Source organism: Dermacentor andersoni, chromosome 2, assembly GCF_023375885.2.
Source record: "Dermacentor andersoni chromosome 2, qqDerAnde1_hic_scaffold, whole genome shotgun sequence".
NCBI lineage: Eukaryota > Metazoa > Arthropoda > Arachnida > Ixodida > Ixodidae > Dermacentor > Dermacentor andersoni.
The window spans coordinates 212,816,612-212,842,606 of NC_092815.1; the positions used below are offsets into that span (position 1 = coordinate 212,816,612).

General features: G+C 45.4%; 1 protein-coding gene across 1 annotated transcript in view; it reads right to left on the reverse strand.

The window, feature by feature from the left end:
* Positions 1-25,995, reverse strand: part of LOC126540162 (growth hormone-regulated TBC protein 1-like) — a 55,397-nt gene that overhangs the window by 24,239 nt on the left and 5,163 nt on the right. The window contains exons 2-7 of the mRNA XM_072286619.1: positions 25,515-25,684; positions 23,408-23,454; positions 11,973-12,084; positions 11,393-11,511; positions 10,847-11,007; positions 4,980-5,088 (exon numbers count right to left, since the gene is read on the reverse strand). Coding sequence (XP_072142720.1) covers positions 4,980-5,088; positions 10,847-11,007; positions 11,393-11,511; positions 11,973-12,084; positions 23,408-23,454; positions 25,515-25,684 — 718 coding nt within the window. The remainder of the gene's footprint in view (positions 1-4,979; positions 5,089-10,846; positions 11,008-11,392; positions 11,512-11,972; positions 12,085-23,407; positions 23,455-25,514; positions 25,685-25,995) is intronic.

Genomic DNA, 25,995 nt, shown 5'->3' on the forward strand with positions numbered 1-25,995 from the left:
AAAGCAGACCAATGAACCAGATGGCAGGGTGCTGCAACCGTAAGTGAGCGCGTGGTTTTTTTCCTTTTGATTTGCCAGACTTCAAATGTTGTGTGTTTATTTTGATAGTTCTAGGAATCGGGAATTTGTTGCATATTGGTGTGCTTCCACAAATTAATTAAGGAAAACAGTTCTAACCACCAGTCGGGGCAGGTGCCATGGATCTTAGAAGGTTGACGAGGTTAGACTTGTTGTTGATGTGCGACGATTTGGGAGTTGAGGCGGACGAACAGATGAAAAAGCCAGCTATCATAAAGGCAATTCGAGATAGTGGCAATGATGATGAAAGCATTAAGATTGCTTGGGAGGTGATACAAGAACCACGGGAGCGTGAGCGCCAAGAACTTAAGATTAAGTGTGAGGGTCAAGAACGTGAGCGTGAGCAAAAGTACGAGAAAGAGAAGGCAGCATTGGAAAAACAGATACAATATTTTCAGCAGTTCAAGGCACAGAGACAACGGCTGTCTGAAAATTCTGTAGATAGTGCAGAGCAAAAGAATCAGGAAGTATCTAGCGCATTTTCACCAAAAGCCAACGAGAAGAGTAGTGCCTGTGAGATTGGCTGCACATTCGTAGGTGAACAGAAAAAGCGAGCAGCTGACGATGCCTTAGTGGCAGCAGAAGCCGTTAAAGGCCAGAGTGAGAGCGACGAGGTGCTGTGCCAACAGAGGACTGTAGAGACAGCTAGGCCAGCTATGAACAAATTGGCACAGTTACCACGTGTGTGCGTCGCTTGTAATGTTAGCGAGGTTGCTAACGAGGTAGAGAGTGCTATTGACCCGACAGACGCGAGCACCCATGTCGAGCCAGATCTGCAGGCTGAAGTGAAGTGCCAGCTGGACGATGCAGTTGAGGGTAGTTCTCAGGATTGCGAGCTGCGTAGCTCAAGGGACGACAACTGCATTGTTCAGGGATCAATGCGGCTCTCCGCCAGTCTAGGTAGCCAAGAGAGGGGTGATTTAGTTAGGAATCACTCAGACTGTGCGGGTAAGAGACCGATCCGGGCCGACGAAATGTGTACCGGCCAGCACGAGGCGCGAGAAGGCGGCATGAGAGGGAATTCAAAGAAAAAGCGCCGCAGAAAGAAGCGCCGTAAAGATAGGAATGCGGTGACTAATGTAGCGCAGCCAAAGACAGCGAGAGACCCAAAAGGGCAGGGTGCGAGGAAAAGAAAGGTGCGGTCGTCGTTGATGATGTTGGCGCATCAAACACGTTCGAGCCACCGGTCAAAAGGAGACCGAGATGCATGTTCTGCACGGACGCGGACAAAGGGCACGGGGCAGTTATGCTCCTTGTCGGTCCGCCGTTCTTTTCAAAGTTCAGCATGTAGAGCGAAGGAGCGCAGGGTGGCAAGACGAGACGAGGTGGTACGGAGTCATGGCGCGGTCAGTCGAGATCGTAATGAACTCATGGCGCCAGGACGCAAATTAGCAGGAGACTGTAACGTCTTGGAGGAGCTGATAGTGAGTCAGCCCTTTTGTTGTTCCTCGGTAGCCAGAGTAGCTTTTGAACCGCGACCACCTCGGGTACGGCTGAAGGTATGGGTCAGACGTAAACGTTTGGAACGGGAGGCCAAGAGAGCTTCCGCAGAAGAAAAGGGTGTTATTTTTTATTTTTTTTTGAACATCTTCAAAATTTTCGCAATTTGAGGCTAGAGTTTCTTTCAATAAGTAAGGTATGAGCTTTCTTTATGTTTTCGTTTGAGAAGCTCCGAGGTTTGAAAGAGGTGTTTTATTTAAACAATTAGTCTCGCGAGTGTTGGTTAATGAGTATATAGGCTTTCTTATTTTTTTGTGTGTGAGTAACCTGAGAATCAAGGTTATCGTTGAGAGGCCTATGGTAACGCGTGTGTGTATTAGTTAACCTTCTTCTTTTTATGTGTTTTTTTTATTTTCTAAGGTTAAGCGCGTAGGTTTTCAGCAAGTGCGTAATTTGCACTGAAAAGCGTTCTTAGTTCCATTAGCGCGTATCCTGTAGGGACTAAAGGAAGAAACGTGAGTAAGCGTAATGAAAAGTTTGCCTACGACGCAAGTACGGGTTCGGAATAGGGACCACAAAGCTAGCGCGCTTGTGATTACGTACTTGTACAGTTGACCGGACTGTTCAAAGGCTCCAATACGTGCGATAAGTACACCACTGTGATAGGTTGGAAACATGCTGTCCGTGTAATTAGGCCACTTAAGTTATGTTCGGCTGTTTTGATTTTTTGTTTGCAACGACAACAGCCCTTTGTTTCGCAACAACAACGTCACTTTGGCCTTGTCGGCATTCGGGGAGAAATGGATAGCAGTTTGGAAAGGTGGTTTGAACTGCTTTGTCAAAATTGGGGAAATAAAAGATCAGGGTTCATTTTGACACAGTAATAGCCTGGCGAGTCAGGGGTGAAGAGCCTGCGCTTACACGTTGTGCAGCGCTGTGTTGTTTTGTTTGTTTGACGTACGTTCTCCAGGGCCCAGGATCCCAAAGTTCGTCACACGAGGCTCGACACCAGTACCCTACATGCTCTTTCAGCGTTCCTCATGGCCAGCAAATTGATTTCACCGGCCATTCCGAACTTCCGGGGCGAGGAGGAGCTGTTAGATACAGGACCTTTTCCTGAGCCTACTTCGAGTTCACCAGACCACATCGAATCGCGTCACAGCTAATTAAGGAGCGCAGAAGCACATCTACCCCGCACCCGAGGCGCGGCACGTGCAAACGAGTTGGCGTCCCCCACCTCGTGCGCCGCAGTCGGAGCTATTCACTGCTTGACTCTTCCCGAAAGTGTAGCGAGAGCCTGACACGGTTCCGGGTAACGCAGGTCCCGAGCAAAGCTGCTTTCAGCACTGAAACGTCACCCCCTTCCGCCTATTGTGACGGTGCTTGCAAGCCAGCAAGGCAATACCGCAGAGAGAAGTAAGCGCTCGGGCAATTCGACCCCAAGGAGCGACCCTGTGCGCTGGGTGACACAATTGCACGGGCGCCTACCATTGGCCGAAAATGACGACACCTGAGCGGGCTCGCCGATTGGCCGAAAATGACGTCACCTGAGCGGGCTCGCCGATTGGCCGAACGTGACGTGACTTCGAGACACTGAAGGGCTTAAAGACACAGACCGGGAGCAGCAAGAGAGCATTCCTTTATTCATCTCTTTCGAGCTTCTTGCCACGGGCCACAGCGTCCGAGTTGCTGCCGGCCCGTAATGACTTTATGACTGTTAATTTCTTTGTACTTTCACTGTAAGTAATTTAAATAAACCTCCAGTTTTCATCCCGACGTCCTCCTCAACCTCGGCCAACTCCCGCACCCAACGGCAAGGTCCAAATATCTGGGGGACAGCAATTGGGATTGTCCTTCAGATCCAACAACCCCTACTAATTACTATTTGCTTCGACTTCGTTTCGAACTAAAAATCAATATTATCACAAGCCTCGTTGTGAGAGTGAATGCTCGTGATCAACGAGTGAGAGCTGTTCATGTTTGCCTGTGCACATGTCACACTATGCTTGTTAATTAGTGAGCAAATGCTTACTGCAATTTATACCGCTGATAAAACTATGCTTTGCATAGTTGTCTAACACATTGCTATCGCTATCAATGCTTTCCCTTTGTGGCGAAACTGTGACATTCTTTTGTTGTCGCGGCAGCAGGCAAAACACATGCAAACAAGGAAAATGTAAAGACCGCTTTGGGAGCAGGCTGACACCTGGTCTCAATATTACCAGGCTCCTGGCACCTGTGTGCATGTAAGCTCGCACCTGCATGCCGATCACTGTGTCAGCTCTCTTTCACTTCCCCTATTCAATTAAACCTAAATCCCTGAGAACAAGTTTCGCACAATTTTTACGATTTTCGTCAGTTTAAATTGAAAGCACTGAACCCTAGTTAAATGTAGCCTGCCTCATCTTGTACGGCTAGCACACAAAAAAGAGATGGAAAGTAATGAGAGACCAGGATGACATGAGGGTAGGAGAAGGGAGTGGAGAGGGGCTTGGAATAGATAAGCAAGCAGAGCAGAGTAGAGTGACGCAAGTCAGGTTTGTGAGAAGAATATGTCATACGCTTGCCACATGGCACTGTTGAGCATACTTGTGACAATGCACATCAAACAAACTGTATGCAGATTGTTGCTACCCCCTTCAGTCACGGCACACACATTTGTGGACACGACTTATTTTTGCCATTACTGAGCAATGGTTGCAAGGAATAGACAACAAAAATTAAGCTTTGAGTAAATTGAACATTCCGCTTTCCTAAAGTACACCCATTTCACTTCTGAGTGAAATGTATTGCTTCAGACGACCGCTTTGGTGAAGGCACTACTGCATTTGACGGGACGTTTGAAGTGGGGCATTTCGGTAGTAATTGTGAAATATTTTTTTCCCTTGCTGTAATGCTTGCACCCAATAATTAATCTGTGCATGAAATTTGAGTGGGTGATTCGATCTCTTTAATGAAAGAAATGTAGCATGACTGACTAACAATAGTAATTAAATGAATATTTAATTACTATTGGTCTCTATGACATGCACATAGTCATTCTCATCTCACCTTGACTTGCTTTTTATGAAGTCTCCAGCACACTGGCAAAAAATTACATAAATCTCACACGTTTATCAACAGTTGATCGTAATTCATGACTGAAGGGGCTACACGACACCTTCAAGCACGCTATAATATGCACAGCTGCCATATTCATGTATGCCTTGTGGTTTTATCATGTGTGGAAAGCTTGATGCAAATTGAACTTCCAGGAGAATAAAAACTGCCACGCAGCAGAAGCACAGTCGAACCTTCAAACATGGATACAACAAAGTAAATCTAAATATTTTCTTGCCTATATCATCACGTAACGAATATATGCTTATAATGAATATCGGATATAACAAACATATCTTCATGTTGGATACAACTTCGTTATAGAGATGAACGCTCTTCCCAAGGGCTGCTGTTACACACACCTCAATTGGCAGCACTTCAGCGAACAGGCAGACAAACCACTTGGTGGTCACAATTGCCCAGGACACCTCGTGCTTGGCCAGATGTGCGTGCACCTGTGGCATCCGCTCCCTGCATTCAACAGAAGGGAGAGCTCTGCAAATGTTGGTAACACGGCATATTGTTCAGTGGTCGCTTGGACCAGCAAATCTTTCAGCAAAGGCCACTGTAACCTGTCTGGTTAAAACCAAATGAACAGCAACTTTCTTCGCTAATGTATCGCCCTGCCTCATTTTGTTGTTTTTCAAAAAAAGAAATCCAGAAATTGTTACAGTGTCGTGTCCCTTAATTTAGTAAAGGACAGTCAAGCAGTGTCTCATCATTACAACACACAAAGACCAGAATAGCACCTCAGCCTCCATCACATGTGTGAGGTGTGGGGAGCAGTGTGGTCCCAATGTATGTGAACTGTTAAAGGTGTTAACACAAGAAAGACATTTGTCTTCCTGCTTCATGGACAGTGCACTATGTGCTGATGATATACAAACTTCATCACGCAGTGTGGCCCCACAAAACTCCCTACTGAGACAGGGAACCCTTGGCTCAAACCCCGCGAAACGTACCCCGCATCTGCATGCAGCCTTTACAAATGCAACTGCCCAGTGGTGGTGCATGACCTCGCTGCTACTGAGGAATAGGGAGGAACCTTACCAAAAATATTATAGGTAATCCCTGCCCTGATCTTAAGCAGAGGTCTGTCATGTGAAAAACTGAAAACCATTTCAACAGAAGCCCACTTTTTCAAGACAACTTTCTCCACAACTTCTCTCTGTGCAGTACTTTGCACAGCTTTTCCCCATCCACCACACCACCCTGTACTAGGATGTCAGCAAGGAACAGTTTATCAAACAAAAGTGCCTTCTCATCACCATATGTCCCACCAGCTACTACAGTGGATATCTAATGCAGTGGATGGCCAATGAAAAGAAGCAAACTGTTTCCAATCCCTGTCATCCAACTCATGGCACAAACACCAACCAAGTGCCTCATAATCAGCAAGTGGTTTCAGCACGTAAAACCCCATAACTTAATTTAAACACCAACCACCTGGTGTGCATCACTCCCATGATCTATGCAACTGTCGCAGAGGTCACACAGTGTGTCTTGTAAATGCTCTCAACTTAGCCTCGTAACGTGCATGACACATGTCAGTCTTACATTTCCAAAACAGACATCTTAGAAGCAGTGCGCAACACTGACCTAGAAAGAGCGTAGGTTAGGGCGTGTTGGTATTCTATAACTGAGGTTTTTTAGCGCACGAAAAGGGACGAAAGACAATGGCGAAACGAGGACACAGCGCTAACTTCCAACAATGGTTTTATTCCACAAAGCGGTAGACACATATATATATATAGGTAACACCCACAACCGTACGCATGCGCATATGTACTGATTTTTAGTCAAATGAGACAGCAATGAGACATGTGTAATGGAAAGTTAAGATGATATCAAAGATGAAAGAACGACCATGCATAGCCAAAAAAATTTTTTTGTAATTGCAAGTCTAAAAGATTAAGATGTAATCTCCATCAGGCCACCCTCTGTGTCACGTTTAAAAAATCGAATTCTTTACTTGAAAGATCTACTGAAGGCGCGCTAACACACGCGCTCCCTAAACTAGCAATCTTTGCCGCTTCAATAATCTCACGTGTTGTTTGCGCTGGGCTTCTTCCTATCACCGTGCACTGTTTATAAATGGGACTGCACCCATGCTTTCTGCAGTGAAAAGCCAGATGCCCCACTCCTCCAGTTCGCACATTATTTGCGTGTTCACGCAACCTGTCATTTAGGCACCTTCCCGTTTGGCCAATGTATTTTTTTGCCGCACGACAGGGGCAGTTCATACACGATATTGTTCACACAATGAACGTAGCGTTCCTTGTGATTTGTCCGGCAACTGGGCTTCTCAGAACCACAGTAGCTGGCCTTGCACAAGTTGGACAGCTTGATTGGCGCTGAAAAGATGACGCTTACATTTGCGTTATTGCCAATCTTCTTCAGTCTGTGCGAGATATCATGGATGTACGGTATGATTGCGCGTTTCTGCTTCACTCTCGTATTTTCCCGTGAAGTGGACTCTTCGCCGCTCATGTCCTCACAAGTGTTTGTCCAGTTTTATGGCGCAAGTGGATCGCCTGAAACAGGCCGGTTTCCCGCAGCACATCATCACAGCTGTGGCCGAAGGTCTCCTAAAGACCACAAAACGCGGACGACAGGATGAGGAGTCCACTTCACGGGAAAATACGAGAGTGAAGCAGAAACGCGCAATCATACCGTACATCCACGATATCTCGCACAGACTGAAGAAGATTGGCAATAACGCAAATGTAAGCGTCATCTTTTCAGCGCCAATCAAGCTGTCCAACTTGTGCAAGGCCAGCTACTGTGGTTCTGAGAAGCCCAGTTGCCGGACAAATCACAAGGAACGCTACGTTCATTGTGTGAACAATATCGTGTATGAACTGCCCCTGTCGTGCGGCAAAAAAATACATTGGCCAAACGGGAAGGTGCCTAAATGACAGGTTGCGTGAACACGCAAATAATGTGCGAACTGGAGGAGTGGGGCATCTGGCTTTTCACTGCAGAAAGCATGGGTGCAGTCCCATTTATAAACAGTGCACGGTGATAGGAAGAAGCCCAGCGCAAACAACACGTGAGATTATTGAAGCGGCAAAGATTGCTAGTTTAGGGAGCGCGTGTGTTAGCGCGCCTTCAGTAGATCTTTCAAGTAAAGAATTCGATTTTTTAAACGTGACACAGAGGGTGGCCTGATGGAGATTACATCTTAATCTTTTAGACTTGCAATTACAAAAAAATTTTTTTGGCTATGCATGGTCGTTCTTTCATCTTTGATATCATCTTAACTTTCCATTACACATGTCTCGTTGCTGTCTCATTTGACTAAAAATCAGTACATATGCGCATGCGTATGGTTGTGGGTGTTACCTATATATATATATGTGTCTACCGCTTTGTGGAATAAAACCATTGTTGGAAGTTAGCGCTGTGTTCTCGTTTCGCCACTGTCTTTCGTCCCTTTTCGTGCGCTAAAAAACCTCAGTTACTGACCTAGAGCATGGGAGGTACGAAGACAATTATAAGCACCAAGCACTGCACTTGTGAGTACTTGTCTTTGTTCCTTCGGCGCTGCAAGCCAGGGAGTGGTGCAGTGCCAGCTTACCCACTTGGTGGATCGAAAATAGAGAGATTCTGCACCAAGCACAACAAAGACTGCTCTCTTCTGTAAAAAAAAAGATGCCTCTTGCCACTTGCATGCAACTGCTAAGCAATTATACAGCCCGGAGCAGACGGTGTCAAAAATCAATCATTCATAAGGAGTAGAATATGTTGCTGGGCTAGTTGGTTCAAGTCTAGGGGGTATGTATTAGCCTGGCGTGGAAATGAAGGCTTGGTAGGAGGGAGTAAGAAAAAACAGAGCAAACGCTTGCCCTGTTTTTTTCTTACTCCCTCCAACCAAGCCTTTATTTCCAAGCCACACCAAGATGTACCCCCTAAATTCATAAGTAGCTGATGCGAGAGTTCCAATATGGCATCCCCACAAGTTTTCCTTCTTGGCAGCCTTTCCTGGCTTGCAATGACTCCGCTCGCAGTAAGACTGGCCTATTTGGTGTTCCAGAAGCGTGACCTTCCATTCTAGCTTCAACTTTACACTTCATTTCTCTTAACAATCAGCCATCAAACCACATGTTACAAAATCAGTAATGATTCATGATGGTTTTGTAATGCCCGATGCATCACATATGCTACACTAACCTTATACCTAAAAAATTCTGACTTAGGTACTGGGAAACTTAATGCATAGCCCACACAATCGCTGAACAATAATTCAGACTCTATGGGCACTGCATAAAGTAAGAATAACCAGTAGTCCGAAATAACGAATTGGCCTGGAAATAAGCGACTTTATGCCACATGTGGTCGAAAAAAGGTGCGCCTTATTTTCAGCTTGCCACTTTCAGGGATACCTTCAATTCTGCATGACTAGTGCAAGATGCACCGGCATCTATGAGCGATGGCATTCTTGGTGCAGTGCCAAGCATGCTATCTTATCATAGTGCAGAAATGCTGCCATTCGTTGATGCGTCCAGTGTTCGTAACATGAAAACACAATTATTCTCAGAAGTTATTGTACAAGAATACGGTCCCCGATTGTCAACGTGTTGTTGCCCGCACATACACTTGCCTTCAGCCTAGACAATCCGTGGCCGTGATTTTCAAGCAATGCCTTTTATGCTATTCCTTTTCATGCTTTTCACACTTCGTCAATGGTCAAAGCATTGCTTTGCATGCATTATCAATGGGATCAGCCGGCCATGAACAGTGGACGATAAGAATGACATATAATCAAGTGGAAAGCATCGCTACAAATTCGTGGCCCTTATCTTGGCCAATGTCATGCTGTCGTTACAGACGAAAGTAGTCTGCATGCACTGCATCTTCATCCGCAACTATTAGATTGACTAGGCTTTGCTAGTTTCGGTTTCGAAGAGGTGTTCGGGACATGGCCAATGACCATGCAAGAGACGTATCAAAATGAAAATATCACTATTTCAGTTAGGCTTGGTGGCCAAATTAGCACACAGTCATGCAGTCAGAGTCCGAATCATTGCTAGAGCGAGATTCAAGTTGTGGACACTACAGCAAAACAAGTCACTAATTATTTAATTAATATGTTAAGTTAGAACATAAATAACGCTTCCTTGTTGTTTTTCTGTACAAATGTACCCTCTGTAGCCAGAAAGAAAGTGTTGACAGTCACTTTAGCATACGGTAAAGAGCATGAAGGCGAAAGCTAGTGCACTCATGAGACATTCATTACATTACTTGACATTTTCATTCAAATGCAGTGTTACTTACTGCGACTAGTTTTCTACCAACAAAAGTCGTGGGTTTGAGTGCCTGAATGAGCTCTGCCTTAATTAACTGAGCCTTAATTAATTTAGCCCTAATTAAAACCAAAGGTCGCAGGTACGACTTGCACCAAAGATCCAAGGTCTTTGGCGGGAGTCGTGGGAGATATGGCCAGTTCACCCATATCTCCATGTTGAGTCATGGGTTCAAGTTCAGTTCAGTTCAGTTTATTCTCCATTCAATAACAATGAATAAGTAACAGATAGTATGCAGACGAGGGTCCTAAACTCAATGACTGCGGGACCCTAAGTTCTAAAATGAAAAAAAAACAAAAAAATTAATACAAAACATGGGTAAAGGCATCAAAATTAAGATAGTACAAGGAAAACAAATGAATGCATGTAATGAATGCACATAATGAATGCGCCTAAGTGCCTTATTTAACTTTGCCCTAACACCAAAGGTCGTGGGTTTGACTCCCACCAAAGGCTGTGGGTTAGAGTGCCTTAATTAACTATATCTTAGTTAACTGTGCCTTAATTAACAACAAAGGCAGTGGCTTTGACTCTCCACCTTCACAATGTCAATTGGAATCCAACTTGGAGAGGCCGGTTCACCCGTATCTCCATGTTGGGCCACAGGATTCGAGTGCATTAATTAGTAACTTTGCCTTAATTAACACCAATGTGCATCTCCATTAAATTTGCCTTAATTAACACCACAAGTAGTGGGTCAGACTCCTAACAAAGGTCGGCGGTTTGACTCCCTACGAATTTTGGTGCCATAACACCAGACATCGGATTTTTCGTCCCATGAGCCGTCTAAGGCTTTCACCTTTAATAAAGGTGAACAAGTGGTTATAATTTTCCTTGATGTAAAACTGAGCGAAGGCAAAACAAGGTTAAAGTTGTCCACAGGGGCCTCAGGGGTGGTGCACCCTGAAGGAGGTGGCACTTGCCTGACCAGTTCGGCAAGAACCTCGATGTCTGTGAGCAGACCCGTCATGTGCCGGCCATAGTAGTCGGGCAGCAGTCGCTCGAGCAGGGCGCGCAGGAGCCAGAAGGTGGCCTCCTCATCCTCTGTTGCCAGCAGCAGCAGGCCAGCTATGAAGTTCAGACCCTGAGCAACGCCACGACACTTCTGAGGCAGCAGCAATCACAGAGCACAGCCGCCAAGCAATTCGTTTCAAAAATCCAATTTACAGAGCGTGAAAAGAAACTGGAGAAAACTCAAGCCCTGAAATCTGACACACACGAAGTATACAACGTTTCCAAAAATAAGAGCTTGCCACGTTTACAAGTAGTGGCGGTCACAAGGGAGTGGGATCGACTGAGTCTCATTGCCATTGCTGTATGAACAAATGGCTGCACGGGCAGACAAACCACTAATGTTACCAGTGACGGATGGCAGGGAAGTTTGCACTTATTGAAGGTTCCTTCTGCGTCGGTCCCACCTGTTGATCAATTGTTGTCATAAGCTTTACATAAGTGACACTCTATCATACCTGGCAGTAGCCGACACCCTGGTTGAAATGTGCATACGCCACCAGGATGTTGAATAGTGACTTCTGTTGCTGTCCACCTCCGTGAAAATACACATTGTCAGGAAACGTTCGTGGCACATCTGTAACAAACAAAAATAAAACATTACACAGCTAAGCAGCCACTTTACATTCAGAGACCTGGTCTAACAGATGCACTTCATCTGTTGCAACAACAATGCGATGAACCAATATCCTTTACTGTTGCAAAGCTTGGGGCATAGCATAAAGAAATATTCGTGTTCGAAGTTCCCATTTGTAAACAGCAGTCAGAACAATTCTTTCAGAAAGAAAAATGCAATGGCCGTTTAACATTGCTACTGCCCCCCACTGCAGTTCCAGAAAAGCAGGAGGTGATGATAAAGACATTGAGATTTTGGAGAATGCGTAAGTTTCACTAAGACTGCAGGATGACGGAAGGAGGTAGGCAAGATAAAAAATGGCTGCATGGCAAGTTTTATGTGTCCACACTGTGCCAAGAATGGTGCTCTGGTGACAGACAATGTTTGTTGAAATGTTCGGGCATTTAGTCACGTGGGCCTACCTATCTGGATTGTCTCAACAAGGTCAGGCCGCAGGCTCTGCTGCAGCAGTGCCTGGTACAGGCCTCGCTGCTCACTCTGCATTGCGGCTGCTCCCGAAAGGACCATCCACACCTGAAGGAACAGATGCATCAGCCAGCATTAGTCAAGTGTGCAGTTGTCATCATCATCACCGTCACATTTGGGTTTGGTCCACTGCAAGACAGATGTCACTCCCAGTGATTTCCAGTTACCCCTGTCCTACGTAGGCAGGCTCCATCTAGTGCTTGCCAGTTTCATACAGTTAAACCTTGATACAGTGAACTTCAATATAATGAAGTTTTTGACACAGCGAATTATTTAACTTTTCATAACCTCTTGTCCATAGAACACCATTCATTTAGAACCCCAATATAACGAAGTGTTTATATGCGATTTTAATATAAGGAAATTTTGCTTTCACCGCAAAGGAATGCCAAAACAATTTAAAAAACTTACGTCGATGCAGATGGTCAAATGACTGAATTACAAGCAGCTGCTTGCAAATGCACCTTCAAATCGCACGCGGCGCGACAAGAGCAACTGCTGAAGTAGAGCCACATCATGTTCCGTTTGGCGAAGCAGTTTGCTCCAGAGAATAGAGATGGTCCTTTCGATGGCACGCCGCATGTTGCCTTAGCGAAAGCGCACGAATGCGAAACCATTAACCCTTCTGCCCTGCTTCTAAGCGATCTGGGTTTTCGATAACACACTGTGCTCCATTCATGCTGCATAATATGGAGTGGTGGAGTGAAGACGTGCACAGTAGTTGGCTGCAAAAATTGTGAGTGGCATATTAATGAATGGAATGAATCTGTGTGTCCAAGTTCACGGATGGACCGCTGCTACACAAAGATTGCCCGTGTTGCTGGCTCTTTGTGATGCATGGCCTCCATAGAGGATAAAAAAATTCACTCATCCGCAGCGTTGTACGTAGCCCTAACCTCCAGGCAAAAGACTTCAACCCTGGGACGCCTGCACGAGTGAGGATACCGTTCGTTATACGGTGACAAAGGGAGTTGCACCGCTACTTGGCGTAAGTTGCTTGCACATTATCTTCACACATCCACCCCAACTCACATGTAAGCTCACGCCCACTCTATCGTCAACGTGTTAAGAATAAGTGAACGGGCACACACTTGAGTCAATACGCGCTGGAGCATGGGTGACGACAGCTATGCCGACAGCACACTAATGTTCGAAGCTGAATGTTTCGTTACGGTCCACACAGAAAGTGCGTGATTAGCTTATTTGCTAGAAGTTAATACAATGCACAGAACAGCTATGTTACAAGCCTTGTGCCCAGCAAGAACGAATCTATCACAACTGAGCACACCCGCGAGCAATTAGGCAGAAAATAAACAGATAGTGACGATCCGGGGAACCTTGTCAAGTCAGAAATGAGGCAAGCCACTGCTTCAAAGTATTTACTAAATAAAGAATGACGAGCTAAACACACTGATACTGATTCAATTCATAAGCAGAAAGTTAGGATAGCTTGGAATACATTGTCAGCCCTGCTTTTATTACAGGTGCCGTATGCGCTGCTCGCGCCATTTGGACAAAGCGTAATGGACTACGAAAGCGCTTATATGTCAATTGAAGCTGTAGCCAAAGCTTTGCATGTTGTCCACCCAGTCACTGTCTATGATATGCACCAAAACAGTTTAGCAGAGCAGCACCGGCATCATGCACATCCATTGTAAACACGGAGGCAGCCAAGACAAGCAATGGATGTGTCGCCACGCGATCAAAATGACAGCACCCACGGGATCGTCATGAAACGGGTCAATAAAGTCCAAATGTGATAAAATCCTATCATGCCCCACGCAGTTTGTGCTTTAGGTGCAAGGGTGAGACAACAAAAATGATGGCTTCACAAGTGCCACCTTCCCGCGTGAGCAAAGGGAAAGAGGGGGAGGGAGCGAGCTTGCGGCAACGCAATCAAGTGCGCGCATCTCGGCCATGGCTGCGCATGGCTGTAAGTGCAGCTGAGTGCTTACGCAGCTGTGCACTCCGATTTAGAGGTAATCTGCCGTATGTACAAAGAGTGGGAGTGCCAAGACGGCGTGGCATCATGTAAGCTGTATTCCCATGCATTTAGTTTTGGTGGTATCTCGAGTTTTGGTGACCTGTTAAAGTGAGAGACAGACGAAGCCTTCGCTCCCTGCTGCTGGCGCTTTTCATGATAGCGTTGTCCCCGAGCGAATGATGCTATCAGCCGCGGGGGCAGAGTGAACGTGAAATCGTGGCTGGCTTCACTTAATCTGTACCGCCGATGTCAAGATATCGTCGACGTGGCATGAAACCGGTGCAGCGGTGGCGTAGAGGTAGAACACCCGCCTCGCGTGCAAGAGGTCCGTGGTTCGAATCACGGTGCCGCGCAATTTTCCACCGGATTAAAAAAAAAATCCGCGTGTTGATAAAATTGCATAAAACAGGCCTGGAGTGTGGCCTGATCCCGGTGACCAGAACCGGTAACGCACTCCCTCACCAGAGCAGGATTGGCCACCCTGGTGCAGTACTTGGCCACAACCTCCTATATGAACACAACAATCAAACCCCGGCCCTCAGTCCCCAGCAGCTGCAAAGCAACTGACCACGGCGGCGGTCAGACCTGCGACGCTGCAGAGGGTGCTAAGAATCCCTGGCTCCGGACAGGCCGCCATTGGAATATGAACCTGGCAACGTTTAACGCTAGAACGTTATCTAGTGAGGCGAGTCTAGCAGTGCTATTGGAGGAATTAGAGGGCAGGAAATGGGATATAATAGGGCTCAGTGAAGTTAGAAGGCCAAAAGAAGCATATACAGTGCTAAAAAGCGGGCACGTCCTGTGCTACCGGGGCTTAGCGGAGAGACGAGAACTAGGAGTCGGATTCCTGATTAATAAGAACATAGCTGGTAACATACAGGAATTCTATAACATTAACGAGAGGGTGGCAGGTCTTGTTGTGAAACTTAATAAGAGGTACAAAATGAAGGTTATACAGGTCTACGCCCCTACATCCAGTCATGATGACAAGGAAGTCGAAAGCTTCTATGAAGACGTGGAATCGGCGATGGGTAAAGTCAAAACAAAATACACTATACTGATGGGCGACTTAAATGCCAAGGTAGGCAAGAAGCAGGCTGGAGACAAGGCAGTGGGGGAATATGGCATAGGCACTAGGAATAGCAGGGGAGAGTTATTAGTAGAGTTTGCGGAACAGAATAATATGCGGATAATGAATACCTTCTTCCGCAAGCGAGATAGCCGAAAGTGGACGTGGAGGAGCCCGAACGGCGAGACTAGAAATGAGATAGACCTTGTATGAAACGCCAATGTATGAAAGCCTCTAACCCTACAGCTAGAATAGAACTGGCAGAACTTTCGAAGTTAATCAACAAGCGTAAGACAGCTGACATAAGGAAGTATAATATGGATAGAATTGAACATGCTCCCATAAACGGAGGAAGCCTAAAAGCAGTGAAGAAGAAACTAGGAATTGGCAAGAATCAGATGTATGCGTTAAGAGACAAAGCCGGCAATATCATTACTAATATGGATGAGATAGTTCAAGTGGCTGAGGAGTTCTATAGAGATTTATACAGTACCAGTGGCACCCACGACGATATTGGAAGAGAGAATAGTCTAGAGGAATTCGAAATTCTGCGGGTAACACCGGAAGAAGTAAAGAAAGCCTTGGGAGCTATGCAAAGGGGGAAGGCAGCTGGGGAGGATCAGGTAACAGCAGATTTGTTGAAGGATGGTGGGCAGATTGTTCTAGAGAAACTGGCCACCCTGCATACGCAATGCCTCATGACTTCGAGCGTACCCGAATCTTGGAAAAACGCTAACATAATCCTAATCCATAAGAAAGGTGACGCCAAAGACTTGAAAAATTATAGACCGATCAGTTTACTGTCCGATGCCTACAAAGTATTTACTAAGGTAATTGCAAATAGAATCAGGAACACCTTAGACTTCCGTCAACCAAAGGACCAGGCAGGATTCCGTAAAGGCTACTCAACAATAGACCATATTCACACTATCAATCAGGTGATCGAAAAATGTGCGGAATATAACCAACCTTTATATATAGCTTTCATTGATTACGAGAAAGCGTTTGATTCAGTCGAAACCTCAGCAGTCATGGAGGCATTGCGAAATCAGGGTGTAGACGAGCCGTATGTAAAAACACTGAAAGATATCTATAGCGGCTCCACAGCCGCCGTAGTCCTCCATAAAGAAAGCAACAAAATCCCAATAAAGAAAGGCGTCAGGCAGGGAGATACGATCTCTCCAATGCTGTTCATAGCGTGTTTACAGGAGGTATTCAGAGACCTGGATTGGGAAGAATTGGGGATAAAAGTTAATGGAGAATACCTTAGTAACTTGCGATTCGCTGATGATATTGCCTTGCTTAGTAACTCAGGGGACCAATTGCAATGCATGCTCACTGACCTGGAGAGGCAAAGCAGAAGAGTGGGTCTAAAAATTAATCTGCAGAAAACTAAAGTAATGTTTAACAGTCCCAGAAGAGAACAGCAATTTACAATAGGTAGCGAGGCACTGGAAGTGGTAAGGGAATACATCTACTTAGGGCAGGTAGTGACGGCGGATCCGGATCATGAGATGGAAATAATCAGAAGAATAAGAATGGGCTGGAGTGCGTTTGGCAGGCATTCTCAGATCATGAACAGCAGGTTGCCATTATCCCTCAAGTGTATAATAGCTGTGTCTTACCAGTACTCGCCTACGGGGCAGAAACCTGGACGCTTACGAAAAGGGTTCTACTTAAATTGAAGACGACGCAATGAGCTATGGAAAGAAGAATGATGGGTGTAACGTTAAGGGATAAGAAAAGAGCAGATTGGGTGAGAGAACAAACGCGAGTTAATGACATCTTAGTTGAAATCAAGAAAAAGAAATGGGCATCGGCAGGACATGTAATGAGGAGGGAAGATAACCGATGGTCATTAAGAGTTACGGAATGGATTGCAATGGAAGGGAAGCGTAGCAGAGGGCGGCAGAAAGTTAGGTGGGCGGACGAGATTAAGAAGTTTGCAGGGACAACATGGCTACAATTAGTACATGACCGGGGTAATTGGAGAAGTATGGGAGAGGCCTTTGCCCTGCAGTGGGCGTAACCAGGCTGATGATGATGATGATGACCAATGATATGGTTTCATGCCATCATCATCACCATCATCAGCCTGGTTATGCCCACTGCAGGGCAAAGGCCTCTCCCATACTTCTCCAATTACCCCGGTCATGTACTAATTGTAGCCATGTTGTCCCTGCAAACTTCTTAATCTCGTCCGCCCACCTAACTTTCTGCCGCCCTCTGCTACGCTTCCCTTCCATTGCAATCCATTCCGTAACTCTTAATGACCATCGGTTATCTTCCCTCCTCATTACATGTCCTGCCGATGCCCATTTCTTTTTCTTGATTTCAACTAAGATGTCATTAACTCGCGTTTGTTCTCTCACCCAATCTGCTCTTTTCTTATCCCTTAACGTTACACCCATCATTCTTCTTTCCATAGCTCATTGCGTCGTCTTCAATTTAAGTAGAACCCTTTTCGTAAGCGTCCAGGTTTCTGCCCCGTAGGCGAGTACTGGTAAGACACAGCTATTATACACTTGAGGGATAATGGCAACCTGCTGTTCATGATCTGAGAATGCCTGCCAAACGCACCCCAGCCCATTCTTATTCTTCTGATTATTTCCATCTCATGATCCGGATCCGCCGTCACTACCTGCCCTAAGTAGATGTATTCCCTTACCACTTCCAGTGCCTCGCTACCTATTGTAAATTGCTGTTCTCTTCTGGGACTGTTAAACATTACTTTAGTTTTCTGCAGATTAATTTTTAGACCCACTCTTCTGCTTTGCCTCTCCAGGTCAGTGAGCATGCATTGCAATTGGTCCCCTGAGTTACTAAGCAAGGCAATATCATCAGCGAATCGCAAGTTACTAAGGTATTCTCCATTAACTTTTATCCCCAATTCTTCCCAATCCAGGTCTCTGAATACCTCCTGTAAACACGCTATGAACAGCATTGGAGAGATCGTATCTCCCTGCCTGACGCCTTTCTTTATTGGGATTTTGTTGCTTTCTTTATGGAGGACTACGGCGGCTGTGGAGCCGCTATAGATATCTTTCAGTGTTTTTACATACGGCTCGTCTACACCCTGATTTCGCAATGCCTCCATGACTGCTGAGGTTTCGACTGAATCAAACGCTTTCTCGTAATCAATGAAAGCTATATATAAAGGTTGGTTATATTCCGCACATTTTTCGATCACCTGATTGATAGTGTGAATATGGTCTATTGTTGAGTAGCCTTTACGGAATCCTGCCTGGTCCTTTGGTTGACGGAAGTCTAAGGTGTTCCTGATTCTATTTGCAATTACCTTAGTACTAAATAGTTTGTATGCAACTGACAATAAGCTGATCGGTCTATAATTTTTAGGTCTTTGGCGTCCCCTTTCTTATGGATTAGGATTATGTTAGTGTTCTTCCAAGATTCCGGTATGCTCGAGGTCATGAGGCATTGCGTATACAGGGTGGCCAGTTTCTCTAGAACAATCTGCCCACCATCCTTCAACAAGTCTGCTGTTACCTGATCCTCCCCATTCATTGGTCGCCGACTACCAAATGCAACAAAATGAATTGTTTTCTCATTCAAATTCACTTTTTTTGATTGCCAATAATTTGAAAAATTGTGCGGCCCCTTTACGCATAAGAAAAATCGATTGGCGACTGTACTTGGTTGCATAAAAGGTCGAATTTCAGTATAATGAAATTTCGATATAACAAAGCAAATTGCCGATTTGACCTATTTCGTTATATTGAGGTTTAACTGTACACAGTTGAACCTGGATATATTGAACTCGAATGGGATCGCGAAATAGTTCGATATATCGATAATTCAATATACAGAAATCGACTTGAAATGCCGCTCGCGGTTGAAAAAAATGGTGGCTTATCGGAGCATTATTTCACAGTAAAAAAAAATCACTAATATTTGACTGCTTCTCACTCTGGGAAATAAAGCTGAAAATGCTGCTTTTGATCTCGAGACTGCTTTGATCTCGCTTTTCATTTCTAGTCCAGTGCCCTCCATTTCACAGCAACAACGCCGAGTCAGGCTGAACGCTGATGCCAGCTCAGCGGTTGTGCACGGGCACATTTCCTCGTGACCACGGTGACCTTCGTCACCACTGCAATCGCCTTCCTCTTGGGTGCCAGCAATTCCCGCCGCAATGTCCTCGTCAGCTAGAGCAGCTACAGCTTGAACGTTGCTGTCAGCGTTGAAAAAATCATCAACAGTCACTTCGGGCGGGACTGCACCCGGAAAACAGGACAAGTTGCAAAATGCCTCATGCAAATATCCGTATTCATCTGAGGCTTCCGGACATTCGTCTACGGTCACTGCAAGACCTGCCTTGCAGAAACAATTGGCCACTGTGTCGTGCTTCAAGTCGTTCCAGGCACGAGTGATCATCTGAATGGCCCCCAACAGGTCAACCTTCAGATCGACTCCCACGCGGAGGTTAAGTAGGAGCCGCTGAACAGGTTTCCTCCTGTAGCCGACCTTCAGTGCCTTTATGATGCCCTGGTCCACTGGCTGCAACGTCGCTGTTGTGTTAGGCGGGAGAAATTTCAATTCTATATGCTGCAGCTCAGAAGTGGTGTGATGGGCCGAGTAGTTGTCGATGAGAAGGCAAACTCAGCGGCCTGACTTGCCCGATTCAGTGTCCCATGCCTGAAGCCATTCAGAAAAAAGCTGCCGCGTTAAAGCCATAGCGTACTGGAAGCTGCTACTGCAAAGTCCAAATTCTACTGCTTCTTTATGTTCGCAGCCACCACAGCTTGCACTACATGACAAAGCCGCACGTCACACCTACCACGCACAGAACGTTCACCACACACAAGAAAAAGCGACAGGCGTTCTGTCTGGCACGCACTGATCTGGCTTTTCGGCGCCTGCGTACTGCTGCGAAGGAGGCAAAGAGGGAAGGACGGAGAGAGTGGAGAGAGAGTCGGCAGCACTTGGCAGTAATGGCCGTAATGGCGGCATGCGCTGTGCATAGGCGCCGTGCCTCCCTCACACCCCCGTTCGCTTTTTCGTGTTGTCTCTTCCAGTACGGCTCCATAGACATCCACACCCCAAGTTTCATCCTAGACGCCAGTGCTCGTTTCTCCCCTGGCGGAACGACTTCACCTCCAACGGGTGTAGGTCGTGCCCGCGTTCAGTTCGCGGAAGATGCAAGGGCTTTCAAGGAAAGTGCACCTTCCAGGGCATGGCACTGCTCTAGACCGGCCATCGCCAAGCCAGTTTCCTCATTCTTTCACACACGTGGCTTGCAAACGTCACGCAGCGTCGCGCGCCGAATGACCGCGGGAGATGGAAGGGGCTTTGGGGAAAGCGCACATTCCAGGGCGCGGCGCTGCTCTAGACCAGCCGTCGCCAAGCCGGTTTCCTCCACACACGCAGCTTGCAAACGTTACAGGGCATCGCACGCCGAACAACCGCAGATGGGCGTGGGAGATGCCTGCACCTTTAGGGAAAGTGCACTTTCCAGTGCACGGCGAGGGGTTCGATATATTGAATGATCTGCGAAATTACAGTTCAATATACAGCACAACTTTCCTATACATTTGAACAGGATTTTCAAGGGGATAATCTGTGTGTTTGGTATAACCAATAATTCGAAATATCCGGGTTCGACTGTATTCTACATATTTTTAATTTAATTACTCCACCAAATGCTTTATCTCCCTTAATTGTGTTTCCCTTCCTTTTGCATGCATTGTGTACATCTACAGGGTCACTGGTTACCTGCATAGGAAGCGACAGTTAGGCTTGTTGGAACTGATTTATACAGTGGGTTGCACGTAGACAAGTACAGTGTGATGTTGTTTGGTCAGTACAATCTGCACCTTTTCTTTAACTATTTTATACTAATGGGATGATGCGAGGTTTGATCATTTGTTTATATTGAACAGCACAGAGGCCGCCTCAATGTCTAACTGAAATGCCGCATTTCTTGTGGCCTATGCAGCACACTAGACAAAATTATCTCGCAGCAGGTCAGAGGCTACCAATGACCCACAGTATTTTTGCTTAGCTATAGTTTTATCATGCTATTTGCAAATGGACACAAAAAGATCATTTAGTAGTTAGTGCTGATTCTTCACAAGGATAGCACTTGTGCATTACAACTCACATTTTTGTCGCCAAATCAAGGGGGGGGGGAATTGTTGTTGCTCACTTGAAGCCAACACAATGCAGTAAATGTTATTGCCACGTTTTCAATTTCAATGCTTGAACAAATGATGACAATAGGAAAAACAATGGATACCACCGATTATCACAACAGCCAACTTCCAACTTGTCCTGCTTCACCATCCACCTAGACTAATTACATGCCTCTGAAGGTGTACAGATGTCAGAGTTTACACAGAACTAGCCACTTCACCTGCACAAGATGCGAAAATGCACACACTGTAGCTCAGAGCAAATGGAAATGTGCAATTGTAAGTTCCAACTCACCAGGAATGAGCATTTTGCTTAACACCATGCCTCCCAGTACTTCTGTACATGGGTGAGTCAGCATCTATGACACAATTGTCTTTACAACATGGCATGCTTAAACACAGCATTTCTCAGTGAAAAGAGCTTCACAGTACAAACTGTGGTGCACATCACCAAGTTCTGCAGTGTGCTTCATAATTAGCAATAATGCCACTATTACTCCAAGTACAAAAAAAGCATGCAAAAAGAAAAAGCCAATATTCCTTGAAAGTCGAATGTAGCATACGTGAAGTGATGCCCTTTAAACCTAGGCTCTAGCATACAATGTGCGAACAAACAATGTGTGCAAACAATGTGCGAAGTACAGTCAATCCTGGATATAAAACTTGGATATGTCGAATTATTGTCTGCATTGAGCAGTTGTAAAGTCCCCTTGAGAAACTCATGCAAAAGTATAGCTATGTACTATGCGTACATCAAACTCCCACTCACAGCCACATTTAATATATCGAATGCTGCGCTGTGCCGCGTGCTTGGAAGTGCGCTTCTTTTAACGGAGACGCAATCCCTTCTTGCATCGTTGGAAATATTTAATGCCAACAAATTTGAAACAGCACTGTTTTGGCAGATGCTGCCAAACATGAGGTCGAATCTGAAGGGCAGTACATGACAAGGAGGGAAAATGAGCAGGGTGCTCTCAGTTGTGCTTGCTGCACGTATGGATGGCTCGTACAAACTGGCCATTTGTTATTGGCAATAGCAGATCACCCCTTTGCTTCAAGAACGCAAAATGCCTACCGGTCCAATACACATTCCACAAAGAGCATGGATGACACATTCTTTTCATTGAGTGGTGCCGGGCATGAGATGCCGAACTGGAGATGCTGCGCTGATGGGTTTGAAGCATCTTGTAGTAAAAGGCTTTCCACGAACAGCATTTTTTAATCATGCAAGCAGCCAAAACAAATCCGACCCCATCCTCCATTTGGACAGATCCTTACTTCAGTTCATATTGAAACTGCATTCCGTATCCACACTTGGTGGAACTACACCTGGAATTACAGCAGCGGTGCATGAGACTCATTGCCTTGGAATTTGCACGTCTGCACTGAATGCGTTTCATTCGTGCTTGCACAGTTACACGTCAGTGGAAAGGGACTCTGATGTTCAGCAAGCTGAAGCCCACTTTCAAAACAGCATATGTGTAGTGTCGGCAGTCACCGACACAGGGGCCAGAAGGGAAGGGCTGAGAACGAAGGGACGTATCGACCGCAAGGCGCCGGAGGGCTGAGCAGCACACAAGAAGAGACGCGCAGACTTTTTAGGGTGGTCAAGAAGAGAGAGTGACTGGTACCAACAGAAAGTTGCTTCCAAAACTCGACCTAACAGTCCTCCCGGCTCGGCCATTTTAATGCCGTATTGTAACGAACACATAGCTGCGCATGTTCACACACCATTCGCAGTACATGTGCGCTGATGGCAGCATGGAATGTATCCATACAGGCTAGTTTGTTTTCATGGTGTGTGTCATTTCTGCCTTATCTTGAATAAGAACACCAGGGTTAGCATTGCGAATACCATTCTGCAGCACAAGCGACATACAAAGTTAAGCTCACACTTTTCACAATCTCAAGAAACTGTTCGAGACATGCAGAGATCAGCTTCAGATAGCCTTATTTTATGTTTTGAATTATCAATATATTGAACTATTTTGCAATCCCCTTTGAGTTCAATATATCCGGGATCAACTGTATAGGCAACACAATAATATTGTGCACCAGAGTGACAGAAATAACATCTTTCTCAACAGCTTGAGCAATCACAAATGCTTGTTGCAAAAGTATAAAAACAAAAATTGTATAAGAACAAAAATTGGGTGAAAGGATGAATACCTGTTTTCTGTGCTCTCGGGGAACACCTTTTCTCACGTACCGCTTCACTGCGAGGCAAGAAATAAGTGCTGTAAAGCTGCATCTAGTATTGTTACATAACGCCATCAGCAATGCTGTTTTAGTATGCAAATTGTAGCGCAACAGTGAGCACAGACAGACTACACTGGCAAATTCTGTCTCCTAACCCACTGAAATTCCAAGATAGCCAGACTCGGGGGTAATGTGTGGCTTTTCATAACAAAATAAGCTTACAACCAGCAGCAAACCCTCAACACAATAAGTGTTGCACCATGAAGACCTTAAGAAACACAAATAAAAGTGGCACAAACAAAAGCAAGCTACCAAACAAGGGTTTCAAATAGTGAACACGAAAACTGTGGGAAGTAAGGATAGAAGATAAAAGAATGGAATCAATGATGGTACAAAGAATCACTTCAATCTAGCACAAGTACCAGGCATAGGCATTTCAGCTGGTATGAAATATGTATGTCCAAGGGTTCTTCGTAAGCTTCCCAAAAGAGAAATCGCTAGAAGCAGGTTGCACTCATCTGTCTTGCTTCACTTCTTTCATGTGTGTTTTTCTACCTGTGTCCAGGTCTTAAACAGTGCAACAACATTCATGGTGTATTATTATTTAGTCTAGCACCACACTACCCTGGGAAGTCACAACTTAGGGGAGAGACAGGATAGCGCTGAAGGGCCCTGCCTCCCCTGTCCTCCCCCCCCCCCCTCCAAGTGCTTTGGCTTTCCTTTCCTCTTTTCTTATTGCTTGACTTTTCTGACTGAAGAACAACACTTGAATTTCACTTAAACATGCTTGTCTATGATGCCAGAACATCAGAAAATTAGCCTCACACTATTTATTACAGTGCAATAAAAATTGTAGGCTTGTTGCACATATTTTGACTTGGAAGATAAATCATAGCACGTCCTATAACAGCCTACAAAACAGTTGGCATTGCAGAGATAGTGACTGCAATTTGTGCACTTGTACAAAAGATGCAGCCATGTGAGTTACTTGGACTGTTTAGCTCCTTTGGAAACTCCATATGCACAGTGCTGTTTTCTAAGTCACAAGATATAAATACGCTGGCATGTTTTTGTTGGACAAGTACACATGGCTTCAAAATACAGCTTTCTCTCACTTAAAAAAAAAAGCTAGTTAAAAATTTAAGTGCTCAGAACCAGTATTTCGACAATTTGCAAGAAATGGCCAGAAGAGGTTAGAAACTCTATCCAAGGAAACTTAAAAAGTCTTCCTGAAGGCCTGTTGGTGCATACTTGAAATAACTTGTCTTCTGTCCATTTCTTTTCTCTTGCAGTGTGTGTGTGCATGTGTGTGAGTGTGTGTGTTTTGTAATAATTTAGTGTGCCAAAGCTGTGCTTTATTTCCTGATGCCTCCTTTTTTGCTCCATGCTATGAGCAGTTAGAAAGAGTTGCCAACTGTCCTTCTAGTGTATCTTTTTTCACCTGCAACCTGTCTAAACAACCAGCAAGCATCAACAGCAAGAGGGATTTTGCGACATGGTGACATCACACAACAATTAAGTCCCACAGCTGTTATGCTAACTTCACTGCACAGCCAGAACTCATGGACTGGAGACGCAGTACTGTGTGTGTAACACAAAGGAGTTGCACCTATGGGCTAAGCTGCTCTGACATACAGGTAGCAGTGTCAGCAAACAAATAAATGAAGTACGACGCACTCCTTTTAGGACAAAACTCAGTCTGGCTGATTTTGCATATCGCAGCTGACTGGCCCTGTAGCCTGCATTTATTTTCCATAGCTTATTATACTTTCTTAAATTGCACTTCTGGCAAAACGAATAGAGGCACATATTTCTGAAGTCTCTCCATGTTCACCTTGAAGGTAACGTCAACTGTACTGTAGCACTGTCTACAGCTGAATTATGTCACATGATGCACATACTGTGAGCAACATTTTTCTGTCCTTCAATATCAACAAGCAAACAGTAGAGCATAAACACACACAGCTGCACAAATATAATTCGATACCTTCTTTTCCTCATATATTTTCTTTCCCTTTGATAGAACAATGCCACATACAAGCACATCATGCTTATAAATGTTAAAGAGAACACGCACACTTGGCACTGCTGTGCCGGAGCTGGGGATATGCCGCGGGCCGGGCATTCGACAGCAGCTGATCCCACTTGCGAAGGCGCCGCGCCAGCACTGCCCGGTATCCCCGCCAGAATGCCTCGTGACCCTCGTGGTCGAAGTCCTCCGGCCACTCGAAGCCGTAGGGGCCCACCCTGCGAATACAGAGACACGCAAGTCACCTTGCTGCACAAGAACTGCCCTCTTGCTAGCAGAGGGCACAACCAGGATTCAGAATCAAACAGCGCACTCGCTGATCTCACGGCTATTATACACTGTATGCTATCGGCTAACTATCGATGTGTGCCTTTATCCCACGCAGTTTAAACATCTAATCATGAACAAAAGTCTTCAGACCAAGGATCCTGATACTTTTGCATCCTTTTACAAGCGACCTGAAATTGAATGGTATAATGCGCACACTCACCTAATGCCATGCCTAGCCTAATCACAGAATGCACAGCTA